The 22,602-nt window shown below is 36.1% G+C and overlaps 1 protein-coding gene across 4 annotated transcripts in view; it reads left to right on the forward strand.

Annotated features, from left to right (window-relative positions):
- Positions 1-21,537, forward strand: part of LOC144957459 (origin recognition complex subunit 2-like) — a 45,152-nt gene extending 23,615 nt beyond the window's left edge. For all 4 annotated transcript variants that reach the window (XM_078888736.1, XM_078888737.1, XM_078888738.1 and 1 more), the window contains exons 2-13: positions 2,524-2,649; positions 3,816-3,905; positions 5,647-5,835; positions 6,918-7,037; positions 8,281-8,405; positions 9,299-9,504; positions 11,427-11,559; positions 12,041-12,140; positions 14,288-14,428; positions 17,544-17,780; positions 18,620-18,738; positions 20,608-21,537. In XM_078888736.1, the coding sequence (XP_078744862.1) occupies positions 2,524-2,649; positions 3,816-3,905; positions 5,647-5,835; positions 6,918-7,037; positions 8,281-8,405; positions 9,299-9,504; positions 11,427-11,559; positions 12,041-12,140; positions 14,288-14,428; positions 17,544-17,780; positions 18,620-18,738; positions 20,608-20,697 (1,676 nt within the window). In that variant the 3' untranslated portion in view covers positions 20,698-21,537. The remainder of the gene's footprint in view (positions 1-2,523; positions 2,650-3,815; positions 3,906-5,646; positions 5,836-6,917; positions 7,038-8,280; positions 8,406-9,298; positions 9,505-11,426; positions 11,560-12,040; positions 12,141-14,287; positions 14,429-17,543; positions 17,781-18,619; positions 18,739-20,607) is intronic.
- Positions 21,538-22,602: the final 1,065 nt, after the last annotated feature.

A 22,602-nucleotide genomic window follows, 5' to 3' on the forward strand; every position in this document is an offset into this window, starting at 1 on the left:
CTTCATTTTGTTAGTTGAGGATCGTACATTCCTATTTGGTAAATATATTGGTGGCGTTTTTATGCACCTCCGTTGGCGATGATGGTAAATTAGTGAAAATGTTGCTGCAACGTCCATGAGGATTAAATAGTTTTAGATTGTAATTTACCACGATGCTTAGTGATTACCGATGTAACAATTATTTAAAAAATCAAAAGTAAAAAGAAACATGGCACACAAATACTGATCTCAAATAAATAAATAAATTTAGAAAATTAAAATCAAGTTTTTTAAAAACATGATAAAAGGATTTTGAAAAAAAAAAAAGAAGAAAGAAAAAAAAATGTTGACTTTCACAATAAAGTAAATTAAAAAAAAAAAATGTCCACAATGGGAATCGAACCCGGTACTTTCAAGGTTAGAGTCCGACAGCTTGTCCACAGGGCTACGGAGCCACCTGACTGTTTTTCACATTTAATAAGGTCTTTCTAAAACATTACTTTACCTTCAATGCAACTTCTATTTTTCTGGTTTTATATTTCGATTTTTTAAATTATTATTATTTTTATATAAATTTATTAATAAAAACATCCTACAGATGTCACAATATAACTTTTGCCATGTTCAAATACAGAAACACAATATCGCTGATGAAATTGGGTGGGATGTGCATGCGTGACGGAGGTGTATAAAAACGGTCCATTAAGATACACCGTCAACGGAGGTGCATAAAAACACTACGAAATATATTTCTAACATGCTTTTAATGTAGTCAGGTGCTTCATCATTTAGGCTTTTAAAGCAAAACAGAGCAATCTTAAAAATAATTCTTTCCTTGAGAGGCAGCCAGTGCAGCTCATACAGAATAGTGCCATTCTCTTTTGTCTGGTCACAAATTTAGCTGCACTATTCTGTATGACCTGCAGGCATAAGATTTCATCATGGCTTATGTGAGATAAAAGACCATTGCAATAGTCTAAGGCCGTTAGTCTAAACGTGATAAAATAAGAGTTGTGACAAGTTTCATTGTTTTACATCTTTAGTAAGGAAATGTCTAATGGTGGATTTTTAAAAAAGATTATTTGTAGTTTTACAGAGGCTGTCTAATTGCATTTTCATAGAAAAATCATGTTCCAGGAATACCCCGTGACATTTATATTCACACATAAATGTTTCAGCAAGCCATTTCCGCTTTTATTTCTAGTGTACAGCATAACTACTGTCTTTTCATTATTCAATTTAAACTGAAAGAGGGTAACGGTAATGGCTCTTTTAATCTAAATGACTTAAGAACCTTCACAGACAGGGACAATGTAGAATATTATTCTAATCCAATATTATATATCTGACTGAACTGTGTTATCATCAAGAGAGTGAAGCAAGGCAAAGTCACCACCTTGCAGTCAATGATTTCCCTCAGAGAAAGCTTTTAGATTTGCAGGTATGCAGAAAAACTGAGAAATAATCACTTTCAAGAAATTCATTCAAATGATTTATAATTGTGACCATACGTATCAAACTCAAAAGGGTATTATGTTTGGAATGATGTGATGATGAAATTGTGATTTATTTTCAGACTTTTGGAAATTGGTTTAAGTTCATTGTTTTATTGAGTAATAAATATGACTGACTGCTGCTTTGATTATTGTTGAGGTGACAAATTTCCATTCCTGTCGTTCTTTTGCACATTGTCAGATTGTTTCAAGATCTGGAATTAATTTTAACTGTTGGCCAACATGTCTGATGTCAAGTGTTGTAACTATTGAGTTCTTTGTCGACCTCTTTGCTCTTTGTTCTTGTGATTGAAATTGTGAACCATCGCTTTATAGCTTGGGGTGTTGACTTCTTGTCTTAGAATGTGGCAGAAAAGTTTTAGCCTGTTTTGTTGGATTGTGAGAGATATAGCGGTGTTTCTTTGGTTTTGCAGTCTAGAGATTTGTTTGATATTCTGATTGGGTATTTTATTCCGAGGACAGTTCTTAGTTGTTTCTGATGAAATGTGTCCAGTCTGTGCTCATCTTCCTTGTTAAGCACCTATGATAATGATAAGAATAAATATGTGAGTTTCATAAAATGCATAAAAGCCCAAACTTTCATATTTTTTATCACTACAGATTTTGATTCACTTTTTAGCTTCAGCCTCACTCCAACATAATTCCAGATTAACGAAGTGGGTCAGAAATGGACTACATACCTATCAGCTTCCATTGATATATATTTTAACTTTTATTTGACAATTGATGCCAGCCCAGACCTGCTTACGTGGAATTGAAAAAAATCGATATTTTCATGAATAAGAACCTAGAAGATACTAAAACTACTTTACAAAATTCTCAATTTGTCCTTAATACATGGAAATAATGCTTTTAAAATCCTTTATATACTAGCTCAGGCAACAAAACTTTGTTTTGAATAAATTTATTGAATTAAAATTAAAGATCTTTATATTGCCCGTTTGAAGCCGAAAATTCATAGTTATAAGAAATGTTCGTAGTAGTAGGCAGGTCTGTTAATCTAAATTTTATTTTTCTCTTTTACTGTCAGGTAAAAAGGCAAAGAGCAAACCAGAGCTGGAGTACAAGATCGACAAAAGAAGAAAATCTCACTATGAAGAAAGCCTTTACGAGGAGGAGATGGATGAAAACACTGGCAGGATGGGAGTGTCATCACGTGTGTATCAATAATTTAATTTTTTTTAAATATTATTTATTTTTTAAAAAACTCAAGATTGACAATGAAGGTTGCAAAACTGCAATTATTTTATTTTATTTTTTAAAAACAGAATCTTGTTCGCTCTTCAAGATTTTGTTTATTGATTTGATTTTTTTATAGGAGTACGGCTTTAATCAGATTTAAGCATTGGTTTCATTTTGTTTTTATTTAATCAGGTTCTGCTTATTCCAGAAAATTTACAGTACACCCCTAATAATTATATGATACAGTTTAGCCATTTTATTGGGATGGCTAGGTTCCCAGCAAATCGTCACAATTAAGCGGCTGCCATGAAATTGTGCAATTTTTCAGATTTACCACAGTCCACTCTGCATTTATCCAGAAATGAAAGATTATTGGTTACATCATATGTCAGTTATTGAAAAACGTGTTAATAGAAAACAAGTGAGACCTTAATCTACCTCTAACAATGAAAAACAAAACTAATTAACAATTAATAAGTAAGCAACATATTTAGAATGGATAGTCGACTTATTCGTCTCATTGAACAAACAAACCATTTGGTGGTAACAGCTTTGAACAAACAAAGCAATCACTCGTTACCCATCGCACCATTGGTAAGTTTACCTGCGAACCTAGCTTTGTGGCCATTGACCCATGAACATGAATGTGATGATGGCAGTCGATGACCATGACAAAGGATACAGGTAAATTCTATTGTTCACACTCCAAGTTGACCATCCCGTTTGATTTATTTGCATTTTATGAATCATCGTTTTAAATGATTAAAGACAAGGAAAAATCTTTTTTATAATGGGGATGGTCATTGTCAAATTTCGTCCCAATTAAGTGGCTGGGAATTGGAAAGGGTATGACTTTTTATATAGAAAAATTCAGTTCCCAAGGAATTTTCCCAATAAAACGATGTCCCCAAAACTGGCTTGGACTGTAATAATAATGATGATGATGATGATAATAATAATAATAATAATAATAATAATAATAATGGTAATAATCATAATAATGGTAATAATAATAATAATAATAATAATAATAATAATAATAATAATAATAATAATAATAATAATAATAATAATAATAATAATGATGATGATGATAAAAGTAGTAAGTCTATTTTTTTCTCTCTGTTATTTTTCTCCCAGCAATGGAAACCAATGATCCCGACTCCGTGTATGGACGTGATCTGTTCAAGTTTAAGACCAACAAAAAAGCAGGACAAATGGCCCTGAAAGGTAGGTGACCGATGACAATGCTTTCGCATATGTTTCCCATCGTGTCAATTTGGTATTAAGTCGGAATGAACCAGAAAATTGGTTTTAAAATCAAAACAATAAGAATTAGGAAAGATAAGTTTTCTGAAGTTCAAAAACCAAAGTTCACTTTACAGGGTTGCCAATTTTCTGTAGATTTACTGAATTCAGTTAGTCATAAAAATGTCTGTTTATTTTTCCAATCATTGGGGGAGCAGAAGTGAAAAGTTTACAGAAGGTGAGCTGGTTAGATAATGAAGCTCCATCCGGTGAGCACCAGGATCGGGATACAAACCTATTAAAATATAATCACACCTGACCTGTTGTTAACCTTATCTTTAATGCCATGCCCTTTCTTGAAAAGTAAGCACGTAATGCAGTTGTGCCAACCTTACGTAAAAAATGCGTATTTTTACGCATTTTCATTCATTGTACACATTTTTCTGAGGATTGTACACATGATTAAAGTTCTATTTATAAAGCATTTTTAGCATTCATACACTTTTTGGTGTCCTTAACTCTCTCGAGTTCATATACATGGAAAATCGAACAAATTTGTTCGATTTTCCATGAGGGTGAACTCGAGAGAGTTAAACACTAAATGTTTCTTGCCCATCAAAATTATACATGGATCTGGAAGGTGATACTATTTATCGTCTATAAAGTGTAAGCTTATTCATTATTTCAAATATTGATTATATCATTGCTAGTATGGTCTAATTGCCCATTATCAGATAATTATCGCTAATTGCTAATTATCGATTTTGCAGAATTGTACGCGTTTTTTCAAAATCTTACTCATTTTGGCTCTCCATTGTACACATTTACATGGGCTAGAGTTGGCAGCACTGCGTAATGTCTTTTTTATTGGAGTCCAGTGTCCAGATAGGGATTGGTTAATGTGTTTGCACACAAGTTCCTGAATTGGCAACCCTTGACCTTACTAAATGAAAGCATTGATTTTAACTTAAGTTTTGTAATTTTAGCACACATACCCCCCCCCCCCCCCCTCTCCAGATTCCAAGTCCACCCTTACATAATGATCTTTGGAGATAGTTGGTCACATATATTCTTCAATAGCTTTTTTAATTTGTTATTATCAATGTGTTACTATTAGTAATTTTTCTTTTAAAAAAAAATATGAATTAGTTGGTATTAAACTAATACTTATTTGGTCATTAAAACAATGAAATTTTTAATCTATGTGACGTTCCCACTCACTCCTGTACTGCTATGCCCTCAATCAAATTTAAGTTTAAAGTCAAAATCACCAGTCTGACAAAAGTTTAACTGTCAGGGGCTAAGAAGCAACATAAAATTAATTTTTTAAGATAAAAAGATTAACATTTATTAAGTGCATTTCCTCGCATTAATCATGCTCAACGCCCTTTGCGATGTTTCATACCAGCAGGACATTTTAGAATTAAATACATTGCTATTTGTACCTCACAAAAAAACAACAACGGTTGTTCATAATAATAATAATATATTCTCACATCACAGAGAAAAAGAGAAAAGTTATCAAGGGCGATTATTAGTGCATTTATTGAAGTAGAAGTTTTTATTTAAAATCTAAGTATGTTCTAATGTTTGTCTTGTTGCCCCCGCAGTGTCCCACATTCAATTACTCTCATACATCAATACAAAATTTTTTTTTGTCTTTTTAATCCCGCACTAATACTTATCTATATGTTTTCTTTGTTTATATCTGTATGAATTCTAGCCCAGGCCGCTGCATCCCCTCAAACACCAAGCAGGAGAAGCCTTCCTACCAAAGAAGTGGGAAGTCCAATTCAGGGGAAAAACAACGCTTCCCCAGCAGGAGCAAAACGAACACCAGGACGCAAGCCAAAGGCTGATATGGAGAGTCCTGCGAATATTACAAGAACTCCCAGTCGAAGATCTAAATCAGGTTTGTTTATTGAATGATTTGAAATGTAAAGATTTAAAAACTGCAGCTATGTCACTCACTTTCAGATTGGAAGGTCCTGGGTTCAAGCCTTGCTCGGCACACAGTTGAGTCCTTGGAAAAGGATTTTTACACACACACTTTCACTGTACTTAGGGGTAAAATGAGCACCTGGCCGTTAACAGCGTTGTCTCTGTCGGAAGAAAAAGTAATATTGCTTAACAGCCGTAATGTCTTGCTCTACATGTTACATTTTGCTTTTGGTTAGGGACCCTTTGTAAAGCCCTTTGATCACGTTTAGTGGATTCTGCGCTATATAAAAGCTTAAGTTAAAAGTTAAATAATAATTTTAAAAAAGAAAATGATGACCTTCCTTGCGGGATTGTTGGATATTGTCGTCTGGGCATTCCATGAAGTATAGATAATCTATTAAAGAGGTGTCTGATTTCAACAGGAATCAGCTCATGTTGTCCATGGTGAGCAACCTGGGGTGTTAATAATCTTGCCCAAGGAAAAAAAAACAAAAGTGCCTGAAGTGTAGTTTGAATCAGGGACCTTCCGAGTTAGAGTGCAGTGCGTTAAAAACCTTGTAATATTATTATATTTTTTAATTTTATATTATTTAAAAACAATTTAATCAACAATGTGCGGTGTACTCTTGTTGTACTCTCCAACCCAAATTCTTGGGCCTTGTCTGATTGGTACTTTTTGTGTACATCACGTCATCTCTTCCTGTTTACGTTCTCCTCTAGATGATTAAAGGTGTTGACTTCTAACACACAACCTTCTTAAATATCATTTATTCATTTGTCCCGTGCTACATTGGTGACCCCGACGTGATCTATTCATTCTAAATCCAACTGTGAAGACATCATGTAGCAATCAGACAAGACAAGAATTTGGGTTGGAGAGTGCAACATAGTACACCACAAATAATGTTTTAAATCATTTGACAACCATTAAGTATATTTTGTTGTTGTTATTGTTGTTGTTGTTATGAAAGGCAAAACAAAAAAAAAGAAGATTAATGAACAGAACATTATTTTTTTATTTGAGAACACACAAGACATTTCCTTCCACTTCAGGTCCTCTCACTCCTATTCCTCAACGATTACTGGGCCCTGCTCAACGAGACCACAATAAAGCCGAGCTAAGCACACCGTACAGGCTGAGAAAGAGGAACATGGAATCTCTTGCTGATGGAGGTAATAATATCAATTTACTTTCATTGTTGTTACTATTATTATCATTATTATTATTATTATTATTATTATTATTATTATTATCATCCACCTCATCAAAATCATCTTAGTCATCGTTATTATTATTATTATTATTATTATTGTATACTATTTAGAAATAAATAAAAAAATTAAGTTTTATGTTTTTTACTGTATATTCAATTTTAACAATCTAAATGGCCCTAACATAATACCATGGATGGGTGACAGTTGTTCTGATTGATGTACTGCTTGTATACATTGGGGGTCCCGATAGCTCAGTTGGTAGAGCACTCTCTTCACAATCATAGGGACAGAGATTTATCATGGGTACAGTTGAGATTATTTCTGACCCCCCTGTCCACCCAACAATGAATGGATAGCTGGGTCTGTTAGATCTGGTGGAAAGTACTTTGCAATAGGCTAGTGTCCTATCCAAAAGGTAGCAAGCAATTGCTATTGTCTATTTCACGCTATATAAACCAGGATAAACTCCGGCCCTATTGGCATGATGACTCTGGTAGACTACTTTGTATACAGAAGTGTTGGTCTTATAATGGCCAGGTTTTGGAATTTTTCCCAGTTCACACATCTGTCAATCTGATACTGTAGCAAAGACATTATGTATATATTAATTATGCACTGTGGTCGTCCTTCAGGGCCATTTGGCCCACGGATCAAGAGTTTATCTTGTTTCTATTGCGTGAACTGGACAATAGCAATTGCTTGCTACCCTTTGAAAAGGACCTAAGTCTATCACAAAGTACTTTTCACCAGATCTAACACAGACCTGCCTCCTTGAAATTGGAAAACAAATCATAGTTTTTCAGAGGTGATAATACAGTAGACATTATAACTAATTTTGTAAATTACCATTTGTGTTTAAATACATTAAATTATTGCTTTAAACTCCTTTCTATTCTAGCTTTGACCACAAAACTTTGTTTACAAGAAGTTCATTGAATTAAAGATCTTTATATACTTGTCAATTAGGACCCGGAAATTCGTAGTTCTACAAAATTTTCACAGTGATAGGGTCTGCTAATAGACCTAGCTACCCATTCACTGTGGGGTGGACAGGGTAGTCAGAAAAAAAAAATCTTGACTTCACCCGGGATCGAACTCAAGTCCTTTTACATGTGAAGTGAGTGCTCTACCAACTGAGCCATTGGGACCCGGGTAGGCAGACAATAATTTGCAATCATTTTTCTTCCATTTGTTTCACCAGATGAGTCAGATGATGACAGCGTAGAAGAAACTGATGATGATGAAGAGGAAGAGGAGGAGGAAATGGAAACAGGAAGAGGATCGAGAAACAAGAAGCTTGGATCTGAGAGTAAATCGACTGATTTGGTAATGACCTGTCCTGAAGACTATTTCAGACTTGCCTGGGTGGGATCCCCAGCCTCTCATAGCGGGCAGGGAGGTCCTTGCTGTGTCTACTATTCCCATGTGTCTGTTTTCGAATTGCTTTCTGTCTTTGTCTTGGAATGAGATTATGCGGTTTTGTCCTGACCCTGGCCGGAGTCCTTGGCTGGGGGGAAACAGTCGAATGTATAGTTATAGTTTTGGAAGATGACATTTTTTTTTCCTTGTAAATCATCTCTCTGTAATGTACTGTTATTTTTTCATTTTTAACATACGATTTGTAAGCATTTGAGTGTATTCCTCTTAGTGGGATCTTGTGCTGGTGTCTTTTCGAGACTTTTAGGTGATCTCAAACGAAGTACACTGATAGTGTGCTTTTGGAATCTACATCTGTTTTCTATTTGAACCAATTCCCCTTTGTCTTACCTTTTCTTTGGTTGCTTTAATTGTAATTCTAGGCCTTTTTACTATCCCTTTTCTTACTTTTTACTGGCGCTGATATGACATAAATTTGTTGCAAGTGCCGTAAACCCTTTAAACATATTTCAGACTTTACAACTCTCCTGTTTTTATCTGGACATTATTTGTTTGTTCTCTTTTCCGATTTCCCTAATTTTCAGCTCATTTAAAAATTTTTTCTTTAGATACTATTTTATTTAACTGTTTAAGAAAAACCCCATTACCACCACAACTATTATCATCATTTTCATCATCGTCATCATCATCATGATTATTATCACCACCAACATAAACAAAAACAGCAAGGAAATCGCCATCATCATTATCATAATCATCATCATTGTTGTTATCACCACCACCAACATAAACAAAAACACTATGATCATCCTCATCAATTATTTTAATCTATATTGTCTCAGATGGCCAGCGCGGAGGCATATTTTGATATCCACTCTATGAACCCTGTGACATCGGATAGGACCCTCGCCCACTTGGATACCCCTCGGATGGACATCCAAGCAATCCGACAAGTTTTGAAAGGCCTCAAGCCAAGTCATGTCAAAGAGACCTCTTCTCTGTTGGAGACTCACAAGTCATTGTTTGACAAATGGATGTTAAACATGTGGTGTGTATTTCCCAGACCTGCCAATTTTGAAAATTTAAAAATTCGTAGTTTTTAGGACATAGTTTGTGCGGCTATGTGGTCTTGTGGTATGACATTCGCTTTCGGGTAGGAAGATCCTGGGTTCGAGCCTCGCTCAGCGCATAGTTGAGTCCTTGGAAAAGGCTCTTTACTCACATTCTCTTACTGTACTCAGGTTTAAGATGAGTACCTGGCCGTTAACAGCATTGTCTCTGCCGGAAAAAATATAATATCACCTAACAGGCAACATGTCTCATTCTTCATGTTACCTGTTGCCGTTAGTCAAGGACCCCTTGTAAAGCGCTTTGAGCATGTATAGTGGATATTGCGCTATATAAAAGTTCAGTTTTTATATAAAAGTAATAGTCGCTATAGTTAACTTTACATATCAATAATTTACCATCACAAGAGTTAAATAACACTTTAAAATCCTTTAAATTATGTAGTCTTTCATTTTCAATAAGTTTTTATGACTTAGAGGTGCTCAGGAAGTTCTGAAATTCTGGGTGGGGTTCCTGACCTCTTGTAGTGGGCAGGGAAGGACTTGCTGTGTCTTCTATCCCCTTGGATATGTTTTCCAATATCTTTCTGTCTTTGTCTTGGAATGAGATTGGCTGGGAGGGAAACAGACGATATAGTTAATTTTTGGGAGATGATATTTTTTTCATTTTAAACGACCTCTCTGTTATGTACTGTTATTTTTGTATTTTTAACATTATGATTTGTAATGTGTATTCCTCTTAGTGGGATATTGTGCTGGTGTCTGGGTGAGACTTTTAGGTGATCTCAAACTAAGTACACTGATATTGTGCTCATGGAATCTACATCTGTTCCCTATTTGAACCATTGCCCTTTGTCTTACTTTTTCCTCAAGTCCTTTTACTTGTACATCATGGATATTAATTCATTTCTGGCATCAAGATCATCCCGTCATAACACTGTTTTGAGGCAGAAGGTCACTTTTCAAAATAAGTTTCAGACTTTTTGACTTTGTTGGAATTGGATTTCAGGCTTTTTTGGCCTAATCTACTTGCACTCATGCACACTTTTGTTTATTTCCTTTTGGGCAAGGTTATTAACCTCCAAATTTGCTCACTTTGGATAACACGTGTGCGATTCCTGTTAACATCAGACATCTTGTTCTTAATCCTTCATGGAATGCCTGGGCAATAGTATCTAATGATGCCGTGACAGAAGGCGTAATTATTGTTTTTAAAATTTAGATATACTTTTCAACAGTAGTTTCACTCAGACATAAACCAATCTTCAACAGTCGTAACGTCACTTCCTTCCTAATGACGCATGATAACTTAGTAACACTGGCTCTAAATTATTGGAACTATGACGGATGCCAGTATGAAATATTTTCCCGCGAGCATAAAAGCGTATCCAGAGGAAAAAAACACATAAATTTGAACATGTTTTGACTTTTACACATTCTGATCACAAGGCATATGAAAAGTTCTAGCCAGCATGAAGAATAAAAAGTAATGATTTTTTTTGTTCAGAACCAAGATGGCCGCCGTTGCCAGGCGGCGTGACATCAGACTACTGAATCCAATTGGTGGCAGTAGGTCACATTTCCATTCAGTCATTTAAGTAGTCCTTCAGAGCTATTTGGCCCATGGAGCCAGAGTTTATCCTGGTTTCTGTAGTGTGCAACCGACAATATCAATTGCTTGCTACCCTTTGGGTAGGTTGCTAGTCTATCGCAAAGTACTTTCCATCAGATCTAGCAGACCCATCTACTCAAATCACTGCTGGATGGATAAGAGGGAGGGGTTTAGTAAAAAAATTTGACTTCACTTGTCCCAATGCGTGTGAAGTGAGTGCTCTACCACTTGAGCTATTTGGACCCCTCATTCATTCAGTTAATGTATTTTTAAAAATTATTTTATTTTCAGTCAAGGATTCAACATTCTGACATACGGTCTGGGCTCTAAGCTGTCTCTTCTGGAAAGTTTTAGACAAAGCCACCTCAAGTCTTTTTCACATCTGGTCATCAATGGATACTTCCCTAGTTTAACCGTTAAGCATGTAAGTCTCTATCACACTGACTGATGTACTGTTTGGTTCAATTTTCTCAAAACATATTTTTATACATTTAGCTTTGAATTGAGCTTTTTTACAGCGCTATATCCACTAAATATGCTCAAAGCGCTTTACAAGGGGTCCCTGGACAACAGCAACACTTAACGTGTAGGACGGGACATGACGCCTGTTAGGCGATATTACAATTTTTTACGACAGAGACAATGCTGTTTACAGCCAGGTACTCATTTTACACTTGAGTGCGGTGAGAGAATGTTCCCTATTTGAACCAATTCCCCTTTGTCTTGCTTATTTGGGGTGCTTTAGTTGTAATTCTAGAACTTTTTACTATCTCACTTTTATTCCTTTTTGCTGGCACTGATATGACCTAAATATGTTGCAAGCGCCATAAAACCCTTAAAAAACATAAGCAACTAATGTCAATTGTTTTAAAAAGATTTCAAAAGGCTTACTTATCTTTCCACAGATTCTCAATTCCATTACGGAGGACATCCTGAAGGACTCAAGGTCGTTTACAAATTTATTCTCACAAGTTGAATTTATTGAGGAATATTTCAAGACAAATGGTTTGTTTAATCATAATCACCATAAGTTACCCGTGTCAAAAGACCTTTAAATACTGTTGTTAAAAATACAAATATAAATATATAATAGTTAATACAAACAAAAGAAAAGGTAAATTTGATCCGTGTATAATTTACGTACACAACATTATATATACGAACAAAAGGTCAATTTGATGCATGTATAATTTAAGTACACATATCGTATATACGAACAAAAGGTCAATTTGATGCATGTATAATTTAAGTACACGTATCTTATATACGAACAAAATGTCAATTGATGCATGTATAATTTAAGTACACGTATCGTATATACGAACAAAATGTCAATTGATGCATGTATAATTTAAGTACACATTATATATATGAACAAAAGGTCAATTTGATGCATGTATAATTTAAGTACACGTATCGTATATACGAACAAAAGGTCAATTTGATGCATGTATAATTTAAGTACATAATGAACAAAAGGTCAATTTGATGCATGTATACTTTAAGTACATAGCATGGTATATATACAAAAAGGTCAAGTTAGTGTATAAATATTAGATAGACTTGTTTATTTTGAGCATCATAAAAATAAAGAAAAATAAATCTCATTCATTGTCCAGGTACTTCAAGGCATGAAGTTCTCTATCAACAAACATTCTTGAAAGCATTTATTCTTTTAGTATTTTTTTTGTCTTGAAATCAAGTGCATTGTTTGTCTTGAACGTACATTTGGGTAAATGAGTTTTGGTAGAACATCTGGTGATGGAGATCTTAATGTTGTCACCATGTGAATGGAACCAAAGAAAAATTAAAAAGACGATTATAATCACTGTAATTCAGACCATGTTTAATTTTCTTCTTTCTTTCTTTCAAGTCTGTAACTTCAATTTTGAAGATTCCACAGACCACAATATTTTTATTTCAATAGTAAAGACTGAGATTGATGATGCCGCAAAGTACAATGTATGTTTCAATAATTTTATTTGATAGATAATATTATTTTGGACATTTATCTTTCTAAAATGGGGTGTTGTGAGGAGTGGAGAACCTGAGGTGGCTAGCACTCTGATATGAATACATTTGAAAATAATTATCCAATTATATAGTGCCATATTTTCATTTTCGACATGATGTATTGAATGTAGCTTATTTAGTCCTGCGGATGGAACCCAAAATTTGTATAACTCCAAATTTTTCATAGAATTAGCAGATCTACATATTGCTGTTTTGAGGCTACGAGAATAGGTCTTTCCTGTATTGTTTAATACAAAAAGACATTAATATTGAGGAACTCAAAACATTAGTCATTTCTAGATTTCATCAGTTTATTTGAATTGAGCAATAATACAAGTGTCAAGAACTAAGAGATTGCACAGATAGCCTCTCACTCTAAGTTTTGTAAATTGGTGGCAAATTAGAGAGCAGACAATGGTATAAGACAAAAAGTGTTGATGAAAATGAAACAGTGCAGGACAAAGCAGAAAGACAAAAATATAGGAATGAAAATATCAACCTGCCTTGACCAATTGTTTGCGATAGTTTTTTTTTTGGTATTTTTCTTTCTTTTTTTTTTTTTGTCTGGCACTTTTTCAATTGCATCTTTCTTTTCAGATTGTAAAATTATGAACAAATTATCAACCTTGTCCACACTTCTTCGATCCTTTGAGAAATTGCTTTTGTTCTTGCTGTTCCTTTAATCTCAGCCGATGCGTTTTGGATTATTGTTCAATTTTTCCATAATGACAGAGAAATTGATTAAACCTGGATCTCTCCATAGCTTTTTGATAATAGCAATGAAAATCTTTTGTTTCAGTAACATTAAATGGATTCGAATGAAAATCTGTCTTTTGTAATACTCTCAGGAGCATGTTGGGCAATTCATAACGATTTTAAGAATAATAAAATTTGAAAAGTATGCCATTGCTTTGCTTTATTTTTAAGATTTTTAATTTCCTCTTTTTATGAAGTGAGAATTAGTTTTGACTTTATGCAAATAATTTTTTTAAAGGGCTCTTTAATCCCAAATACTTCACAGCAAAAAATTCTTTGAGACAATTTTTTTAAGAAATAGATTTTGTGATTTGAAAATGAACTTTTGATCATTTCTAGGAATCTTTCATCATTTTCATATTGACTCTCGTGGCATATTCCAGATGAAGATTTTTACCTCGTCATTCACAACATCGATGGATCGTTGCTTCGATCTAAAAAGTGTCAACAAATTTTGAGTCTTTTGGCAGCTATCACAGGAGTTCATATTATTGCATCAGTGGATCACATCAATGCATCGTTCTGTAAGTTCTAAGTCACTCACACAGGGTTGTCAGATTTATTTAGGAAAAAATGCTAATAATCTTATGAAAAAGTCAAATGGTCTAAAAAATGCCAAACTTTTCCAGGATCACTTTTTTCTGTTAAAATACGCTGCAATAAGTGTCTTGATTTAATTATTACATGATCATCGTGTCTTGCCAGTTTACGGGTGAAAATTGTTTTCTTTTATGAAATTATTGTTAATTTGTTTATTAATTTGTATGTCACTTTGGACAACATGGGTGATTTCTGTTGACATCAGACATCCTGTTTGATGGATTATCTATATTCCTTTATGGATTGCCAAGGCGATGGGATCTGATGTTTGTGTAAAATTAAATTAATTGAAAAAAACAAAAAACAATGACAAAATGTCAAATCCAATTTTTCCAGGCTAAACTGCTCAACAAGAATCTAACAAAGATAACAATGGTAATTAAAAGAGGAAGAAAGGCAAAATTTCATTGTTCACTTTCACTGCCCTTGAAACTTTTAGGATATCAATAGACCTATTGATAGATCACTGGACTCACAATCGCCTGGACTGGTTAGGATTTTGAACTTTTAAAAAAATTTGTCTTCCATACGCTACGTTAGGTGCAATTGTCGAGGCTGTCTATGAAGGAATATAGCTAATCCATCCAACAAACACCTAACATCAATAGGAATTACCCATATTGTCCAAGTGAGCAAATTGGAGTTTGATAATCATGATCAAGGTGGAAAAAAAAGTTACCTTACGGGTCACAGTGCAATGCTTTAACCACTCGGCCAACTTGCCATAAGAATTAAGACAGAATTTTCTCTGACTCTTTTGTCTTCAAAACAAGGATTGATTTACTGGATCTGTTAGATTCTGCAGGACTTTAACCCCCCCCCCCCCCCCCACCCCCGCCCCCTTGGGGGTCCAGATAGCTTGGTTGGTAGAGCACTCGCTTCACATGCAAAGGGATGCTACAGAAATCGGGATAGACTCTGGCTCCATGGGCCGAATGGCTCTGGAGGACTCGTTTACTTTCCCCCATTTTAGCCAAATCTTCCTGGTTTTCATCCTAAGATTCCCTGTCAATAAATGTCTTGTAGCAAGTTTGATAGCTATGTGTCTGTATCCTATTTATACAAAGATTTCCTAAATTTTGATATCCCGACCTTACTTCAATGTATTTAGCAGCTGAATTTCTCTGATCACATTTTATTTCTCTCACAAGGCTATAATAATTGATTATATTAATGTTTGTTTTAGAAAAAAAAATAAAAGATCTCCTAAGACTTAGATAAACTAAAGTCATAAATATATCACTTCCTCCTGGGTGGGGTTCCTGACCTCCCATAGTGGGCAGGGAGGTACTTACGTCTTCTATCCTCCTGGGTGGGGTTCATGACCTCCCATGGTGGGCAGGGAGGTACTTACTACGTCTTCTATCCTCCTGGGTGGGGTTCCTGACCTCCCATAGTGGGCAGGGAGGTACTTACCACGTCTTCTATCCTCCTGGGTGGGGTTCATGACCTCCCATAGTGGGCAGGGAGGTACTTACTACGTCTTCTATCCCCCTGGGTGGGGTTCCTGACCTCCCATAGTGGGCAGGGAGGTACCTACTACGTCTTCTATCCCCCTGGGTGGGGTTACTGACCTCCCATAGTGGGCAGGGAGGTACCTACTACGTCTTCTATCCACCTGGGTGGGTCCTGACCTCCCATAGTGGGCAGGGAGGTACCTACTACGTCTTCTATCCCCCTGGGTGGGGTTACTGACCTCCCATAGTGGGCAGGGAGGTACCTACTACGTCTTCTATCCACCTGGGTGGGGTTCCTGACCTCCCATAATTGGCAGGGAGGTACTTACTACGTCTTCTATTCCCCTATGTCAGTTTTCCAACTTGCTCTCTGTCTTTGTCTTGGAATGAGATTACTTGGTTTTGTCCAGGTCCTGGCCGGATACCCTAGCTGGGAGGGAAACAGTCAAATGCATAGTTATTGTTTTGGGAGAAGATATTTTTTTTCCTTGTAAATCATCTCTCTGTTATGTATTACTGTATTATTATATTTGATATTTTGAATGTATAATGTAAGCACTTGAGTGTTGTCCTCTTTGTTGGATTTTGTGCTTGTGTCCAGATGAGACTTATAGGTGATCTCAAACTAATTACATTGGTGGTATGCTCTTGGAATCTACATCTGATCCCTATTTGTTCTCAGTTCCCCTATGTCTTACTTTTTCTCGGATGCTTTAATTGTAATTCTAGAACTTTTTACGATCCCATTTTCTTCCTTTTTACTGGTGCTGATATAACCTAAATGTGTTGCAAGCACCGTAAAACCCTTAAAAACAAAACAAAACATATCACTTCCTCTAACCAGTATGTGAGAAGAAAAAAAAGGTGTACCTTTTTTTTTTACATTTTTATTTTTAAAAACTAGCATTTTGGTTGTATGGCAATGGAGTATTGAAAAGTTCAGAACTTTTTTTCCTCAATTCGGCAAGCTGTTACCTTGGAATAGATCTTTAAGACAAATTTCCCAAGGGGATGAATAAAGGGAATTGTTTATTTAGAATTTCTTTTACTTTGAAATGGCGAGCAATTTGTGTTCCAAAGGCCTTATGAGCACTAAAAACCTTTGATTTTCATGTGGCTTTGTGGTCTAGTGGTATGACACTCACTTTCGGATCAGAAGGTCCTGGGTTCAAGCCTCACTCAGTGCACGAGTCCTTGGAAAAGGTTCTGTACTCACATTCTCTCACCGTAAAATGAGTACCTGGCCGTTAACAGCGTTGTCTCTGTCCAAAAAAAAATGTAATACAGCCTAACGGGCATCATGTCACAAACTCCATGTTAAGTATTGCTGTAGGCCTTGTAAAGAACTTTGAGCACGTTTAGTGGATATTGTGCTATATAAAAGCTCAAGTTTTTTGTGTTTTTAAAAAATTTAAACATTTCTTTCTTCACTTTTTATTGTACTTGTATCTTACCACTTTTGAAATTATTATAATTTTTAATTTTTATTTTATTTGTAAATTTTTTTTTTTTTTCATTAAAAAAGAAATCCAATCATTATTTTTTAAAATTATTATTAATCTTTGAATTTTATCCTTGACAGTGTGGGATGAGATTCAGTTCTTCCGCTTTCACTGGTTGTGGTTTGATACAACAACATTCTTACCTTACGAGGCAGAAAACTCGTATGAGAATTCCCTGATGGTCCAACAATCTGGAGGGCTAGCATTGAGTTCCTTGGTACATGTCATGAGGAGTTTGACCCCCAATGCCAAGAGAATATTCCTGACTCTAGCAGAGTTCCAATTACAAGCCTCTAACAACGCAACCAACTATGAAGGTGATTGTTAATTCTATCATTGCTCATCATCATCATCCCCATCATCATTGTGGTCGTCGTCACCATCATTGTCATCATTTATTATTCTCATCTAGACATCGTTATGTTGTTATTATTATTATCTTCATCATAATCAAATAGACCCAAGCCACCCAATCAAAGCAGGGTGGATAAGGGGGGGTTAGAGAAAATCTCTACTGCACCCGGAATCAAACTGAGCTATTGAGACCCCCTATCAAAAGGGTAGCAATAGACTAGCGTCCTATCCAAAGGGTAGTAAGCAATTGCTATTGTCCCATTTCATGCTTCAAAAACCAGGATTAACTCCAGCTCTTTGGGCTTAATAGCTCTGAAGGAAAGACCCTTTTGGTAGGTCACTAGTCTACCCAATCACTGGGGGGGGGGGGGGGGGGTCCGAAAAATATCTCAACCAGGAAGTGAGTGATTTACCAACTGAGCTGCTGGGGCTGCCCAAGAGTGTTGAAAATGCTGTTAAACTTCTTGAAAAGAAAAAAACAAACCGACAAAAAAAACCCCCAGAGAGATAATTGTTCATGGATTACCTCATGGGGGCAGCGTGGCTCAGCGGTAATGTCTTTACTTCATACCCAAAAGGTGCCAAGTTCGATCACCTGCTTTTGCGCGGTGTGGCCTTGAGCAAGTCACCTCACCCTAGCTCAATTTGCGGCGCTGCGGCTAACGCCCGAGTTATTCCAGTCTTCCCTGGACCTAGACCCTAAAGACAAATTTCCCCTATGGAATGAATAAAGGGAATTTTATTATTTATTATTTATTTATAAGCGTTGATAGTTTACCTCTTTATTCTGATCCTGTTTCAGGTATGTCATTTCAAGCCTTGTATCAGAAGTGTCGAGAAGACTTCCTCGTCAACAGCGATCTCACTTTGCAAGCACAGCTGGTGGAATTTAAGGATCATCGACTAATACGAGCCAAGAAGGTGATTATGAGGCGAAAGCAGCTCATGCTGTTTACAAAAACAATTTTAATGTTATGACCCAACTCCTCAAAACAATTATATGTGACCCATCGTATCAAAATGGTATTATTTCGGAACGAACCAAATGCTTAAAAGCCAAATTAAATGTTAAACTGGTTAAAAATATAAATTGTTGGCATTAGCACCCAAAAATATGGTATCCATTCTCATCAATAAATCGTATAAACTCAACACAAGTCTGATATTTCTGACTATATTCGATTTTCAACATCTTAACCAACCCGGCTTACTACCGTTTTGAGGGTGTAGTTCAAATGCAAAAAAAAAAATGAAATTATTGTAAAAAATATGAGACTTAGGTAAAGTTTTTGGTGTTCTATAGAGGAGAGTGTGACTCAGTGGTATATGGTCTTTGCCTCGTACCCTGTAGACAGTATGCGCTTGGCTAAGAAGCTCACAACATTGCCATCCGGAAGTATAACGGACCAACACACAAAACTATGTGTAACCTTAAACGTTTATAGTCTGGTCAATACAGTTTATTGAGAATTACTCATAGATGCGGATGGCAAAAAACAATAACAAAGACCTGAGTGACGTCAACTTTGTTCTATCTATAAAGGTCAAGAGTTTGACTACCTGCCGCATTGTGTGACCTTGAGCAAGTCACCTCACCCTAACTCACTTGCGGCGCTGCTCTGTGGCTGATGCCTGGGTTATTGTAGGCTTCACTTGAAATAGGCCCGAAAGACAAAAGTTCCCTTTGGGGAATTTCACTTTTTTCTTTCCTCATTTAACTGACAAAATTAAAACTTCACGTTTTTATTGTTTGACCTTTAATATCCTTATTTGGCATCTATGTCACCTTGACCATTTTGAAGTGATGGGCCACAAATAAATTATAAAAATAAAAATCCCTTTATTCATTCCATTGGGGAAATTTCTCTCTAGGGTCTTTTCCAAGGGAAGACTGGAATAACCCAGACATCAGCATCAAATTGAGCTAGGGCGAGGTGACTTGTTCAAGGCCACACAGCGCAGCGGCGGGTGATCGAACTCTGTACCTTTTGTGCTTGGTGCATAGTTAAGTCCTTGGGCAAGGTTCTTTACTCACATTTTCTCACTGTACTCGGATGTAAAATGAGTACCTGGCCCTTAACAACATTGTCTCTGTCCAAAAAAATTGTAATATCATCTGACAGGCGTCATGTCCTGTCCTAAATATTAAACTGTTGCTGTTGGTCAAGGTCCCCTTGTAAAGTCCTTTGAGCATGTTGTGTGGATATTCTGCTATATGAAAGCTCAATTATTTTTTTTTTAAAGAAGATTTTCCTTTGATTTTAGTGCTTATTTTGGTGGCATTCTAAGTCTCTATTTAGGCCAGTGTGAATTGACATGGCCGGATTGCCTTTATCATTGCTTGAGCTTGAGCTTTTTAAAAATATATTATTTCCCTTGCAGGATAGATACCAGTTCCCTTACTTCTAAGATGAGTGTTCTACCACTGAGCCATTGAACTTTTTGAGCTTTTTTATATAGCGCAATATCCACTAAACGTGCTCAAAGCACTTTACAAGGGGTCCCTGGCCAACAGGAACACTTAACATGTAGGACATGACATGACGCCTGTTAGGCGATATTACAATTTTTTCGTACAGAGACAGTGCTGTAAACGGCCAGGAACTCATTTTACACCTAAGTACGGTGAGAGTGTGAGTAAAGAGTCTTTTCCAAGGACTCAACTATGCGCTGAGCTAGGCTCAAACCCAGGACCTTTCAATCCAAAAGCGAGTGTCATACCACAAGACCACATAGCCTATCATCCTAGATACCTAGGTAACTCAAATGAATCTATCTTTTTTTCCCCAGAATTTTGAGGGTATAGAACATCTACTTATCCCCATAGACAGGTCAACTTTAAAAGTTTTCCTTGACGAGCAGAGAGAGAACAAGTCCTGATTTTTTTCTTCTGTGATCCACCTTGTAAATCTGGCAGTTCTTCGGTTTATGACAGATTTCTGTTCTTGTGATATCAATAACTCGAAAAAATTCTAGACACAGATCAAAAAAGAAAAAAATTCTATTCATCAATTGATTGTTTCTGGCAAGATATAATAAAAATAACTGTGCCACCTTTCTGGTTGGATGGAATATACAATAATGGAAATCTCCTGGGTTCAGAGAGCGGAACAGGGTTCCCGCGGCCTCCTAAAATTCAAGGACTCCTTGAAAACTCCTTGATTTTGATATTACTGAGAAAATGGAATTGCTGTAGGAACCCTGGAGGAAGTCAAATTCAGCCATGCATCTCAATTAACAGGTTGGACTTCCTCATTTCTGATTTATGAAAAATGTTACATTTGAGTTTCAGGTTTCAGACTTTCTCACCACTGGCGTCTATGGTCTGGTATTCGTCAGATTGAACGAGATTTTTTAAAACATGAGTTCAAGAGTGTTACTTGCTTACTTACTTATCCGAACCAGCGACCACCTGAGCTCTAGCCCTTCCGGTCTTGTGCCATGACGTAGAAGTTAGGTTCAAGAGAGTTCAGATCATTTTTATTGAAGTTTTAGAAACAAAACTCAGTTACCTTGTCATGAAATCCTAACTCTGTGTATCGAAGATAGATCACGACAACGGACGTGTCTAAGCCTTCATTTGGAGTGTGTGTGTGTGTGTGTTTTAGGACGTGTGCAGGCTAATGATGGCATTTTGAGGTGCCAGCATGTATGTTTGTGTTTCTGGTGTTGACATGAATAAAAGTCAGTTGTATTTTGTAACAACCTGCAACCATAAAATGTGTTAAGTTCACCATTTATTGCCTATTAGATAGAATATAAGGTTTATTATATATTTCTGATCTCTGCTTTGAGAAAAAGGTGAAACAAAAGAAACAGAAAGAAATAATAAAAAATGACAACAATCAGATGTGGTAACATTAGCCATGAAGTCATCAAACACTTGTAACATTAAAATATTGCAAATATTTACACCAAACAACTGCACCCATCTGCTCTGCTATCTGAAGAGGTTCCCTTCTTCTGTTCATGGCTATAGTAGAAAACCAAAAAGGACATGTGAAGAGATTTGAAGACAAATGGGATACTCCTGGACAGTGATAGAGGCTTTAGCTCAGGACAGGGTTTGGTTGAATGCTCTTGCCTGTGGCCTTTACGCCAGTGATGTATGAACATGGCATAAAGATAACAATACTACAGTGGAACCTCCCGATTACGACACCTCCAAATAGTGACAACCTCCTGATAATGACATTGACCCCTGGTCACGATTTTTTTCTATTTAAGATCAGTAAAAAAAACCTCCAAATAACGACGCACATTTTGATAAAACCTCTGAATAACGACATCATTTTGGCGATTTTCAGCAGTTTTCGTAGATATCTGATACTAAAAATACCAAGTATGAGTACTCAAAGTTTATAAAAACGATTCCTGCTTGAACCAATGAGAACGCAGCTTTTTTGACGAATCTTGGCTGAAATGCATTAATAAAAACCAAGGTATAAATGTTAGTGTAAGCAAGTAAACACAAAATCTTGGAAAATGTGATATTATGTGGTGATAGTAGTAGTAGTAGTAGTAGTAGTAGTAGTAGTAGTAGTAGTAGTAGTAGTAGTAGTAGTAGTAGTAGTAGTAGTAGTAGGAGGAGGAGGAGGAGGAGTAGTAGTAGTAGTAGTAGTAGTAGTGTTTTTGTGGGAGGAGGAGGAATTTTATCTAACTCGCAGCGTCCGAATTACCTGTTTTTGTTTGTTTAAAGGATTTTACAGCGCTTGTGACCAGTGGCGGTTCTAGCCTATTTACAGTGGTTGGGCAAAGATGATCCGGTCATAATATATATATATA

The sequence above is a fragment of the Berghia stephanieae genome, chromosome 12, assembly GCF_034508935.2.
Source record: "Berghia stephanieae isolate SIO BIC M18660-M18661 chromosome 12, UCSD_Bste_1.3, whole genome shotgun sequence".
Classification (NCBI taxonomy): Eukaryota; Metazoa; Mollusca; class Gastropoda; order Nudibranchia; family Aeolidiidae; genus Berghia; species Berghia stephanieae.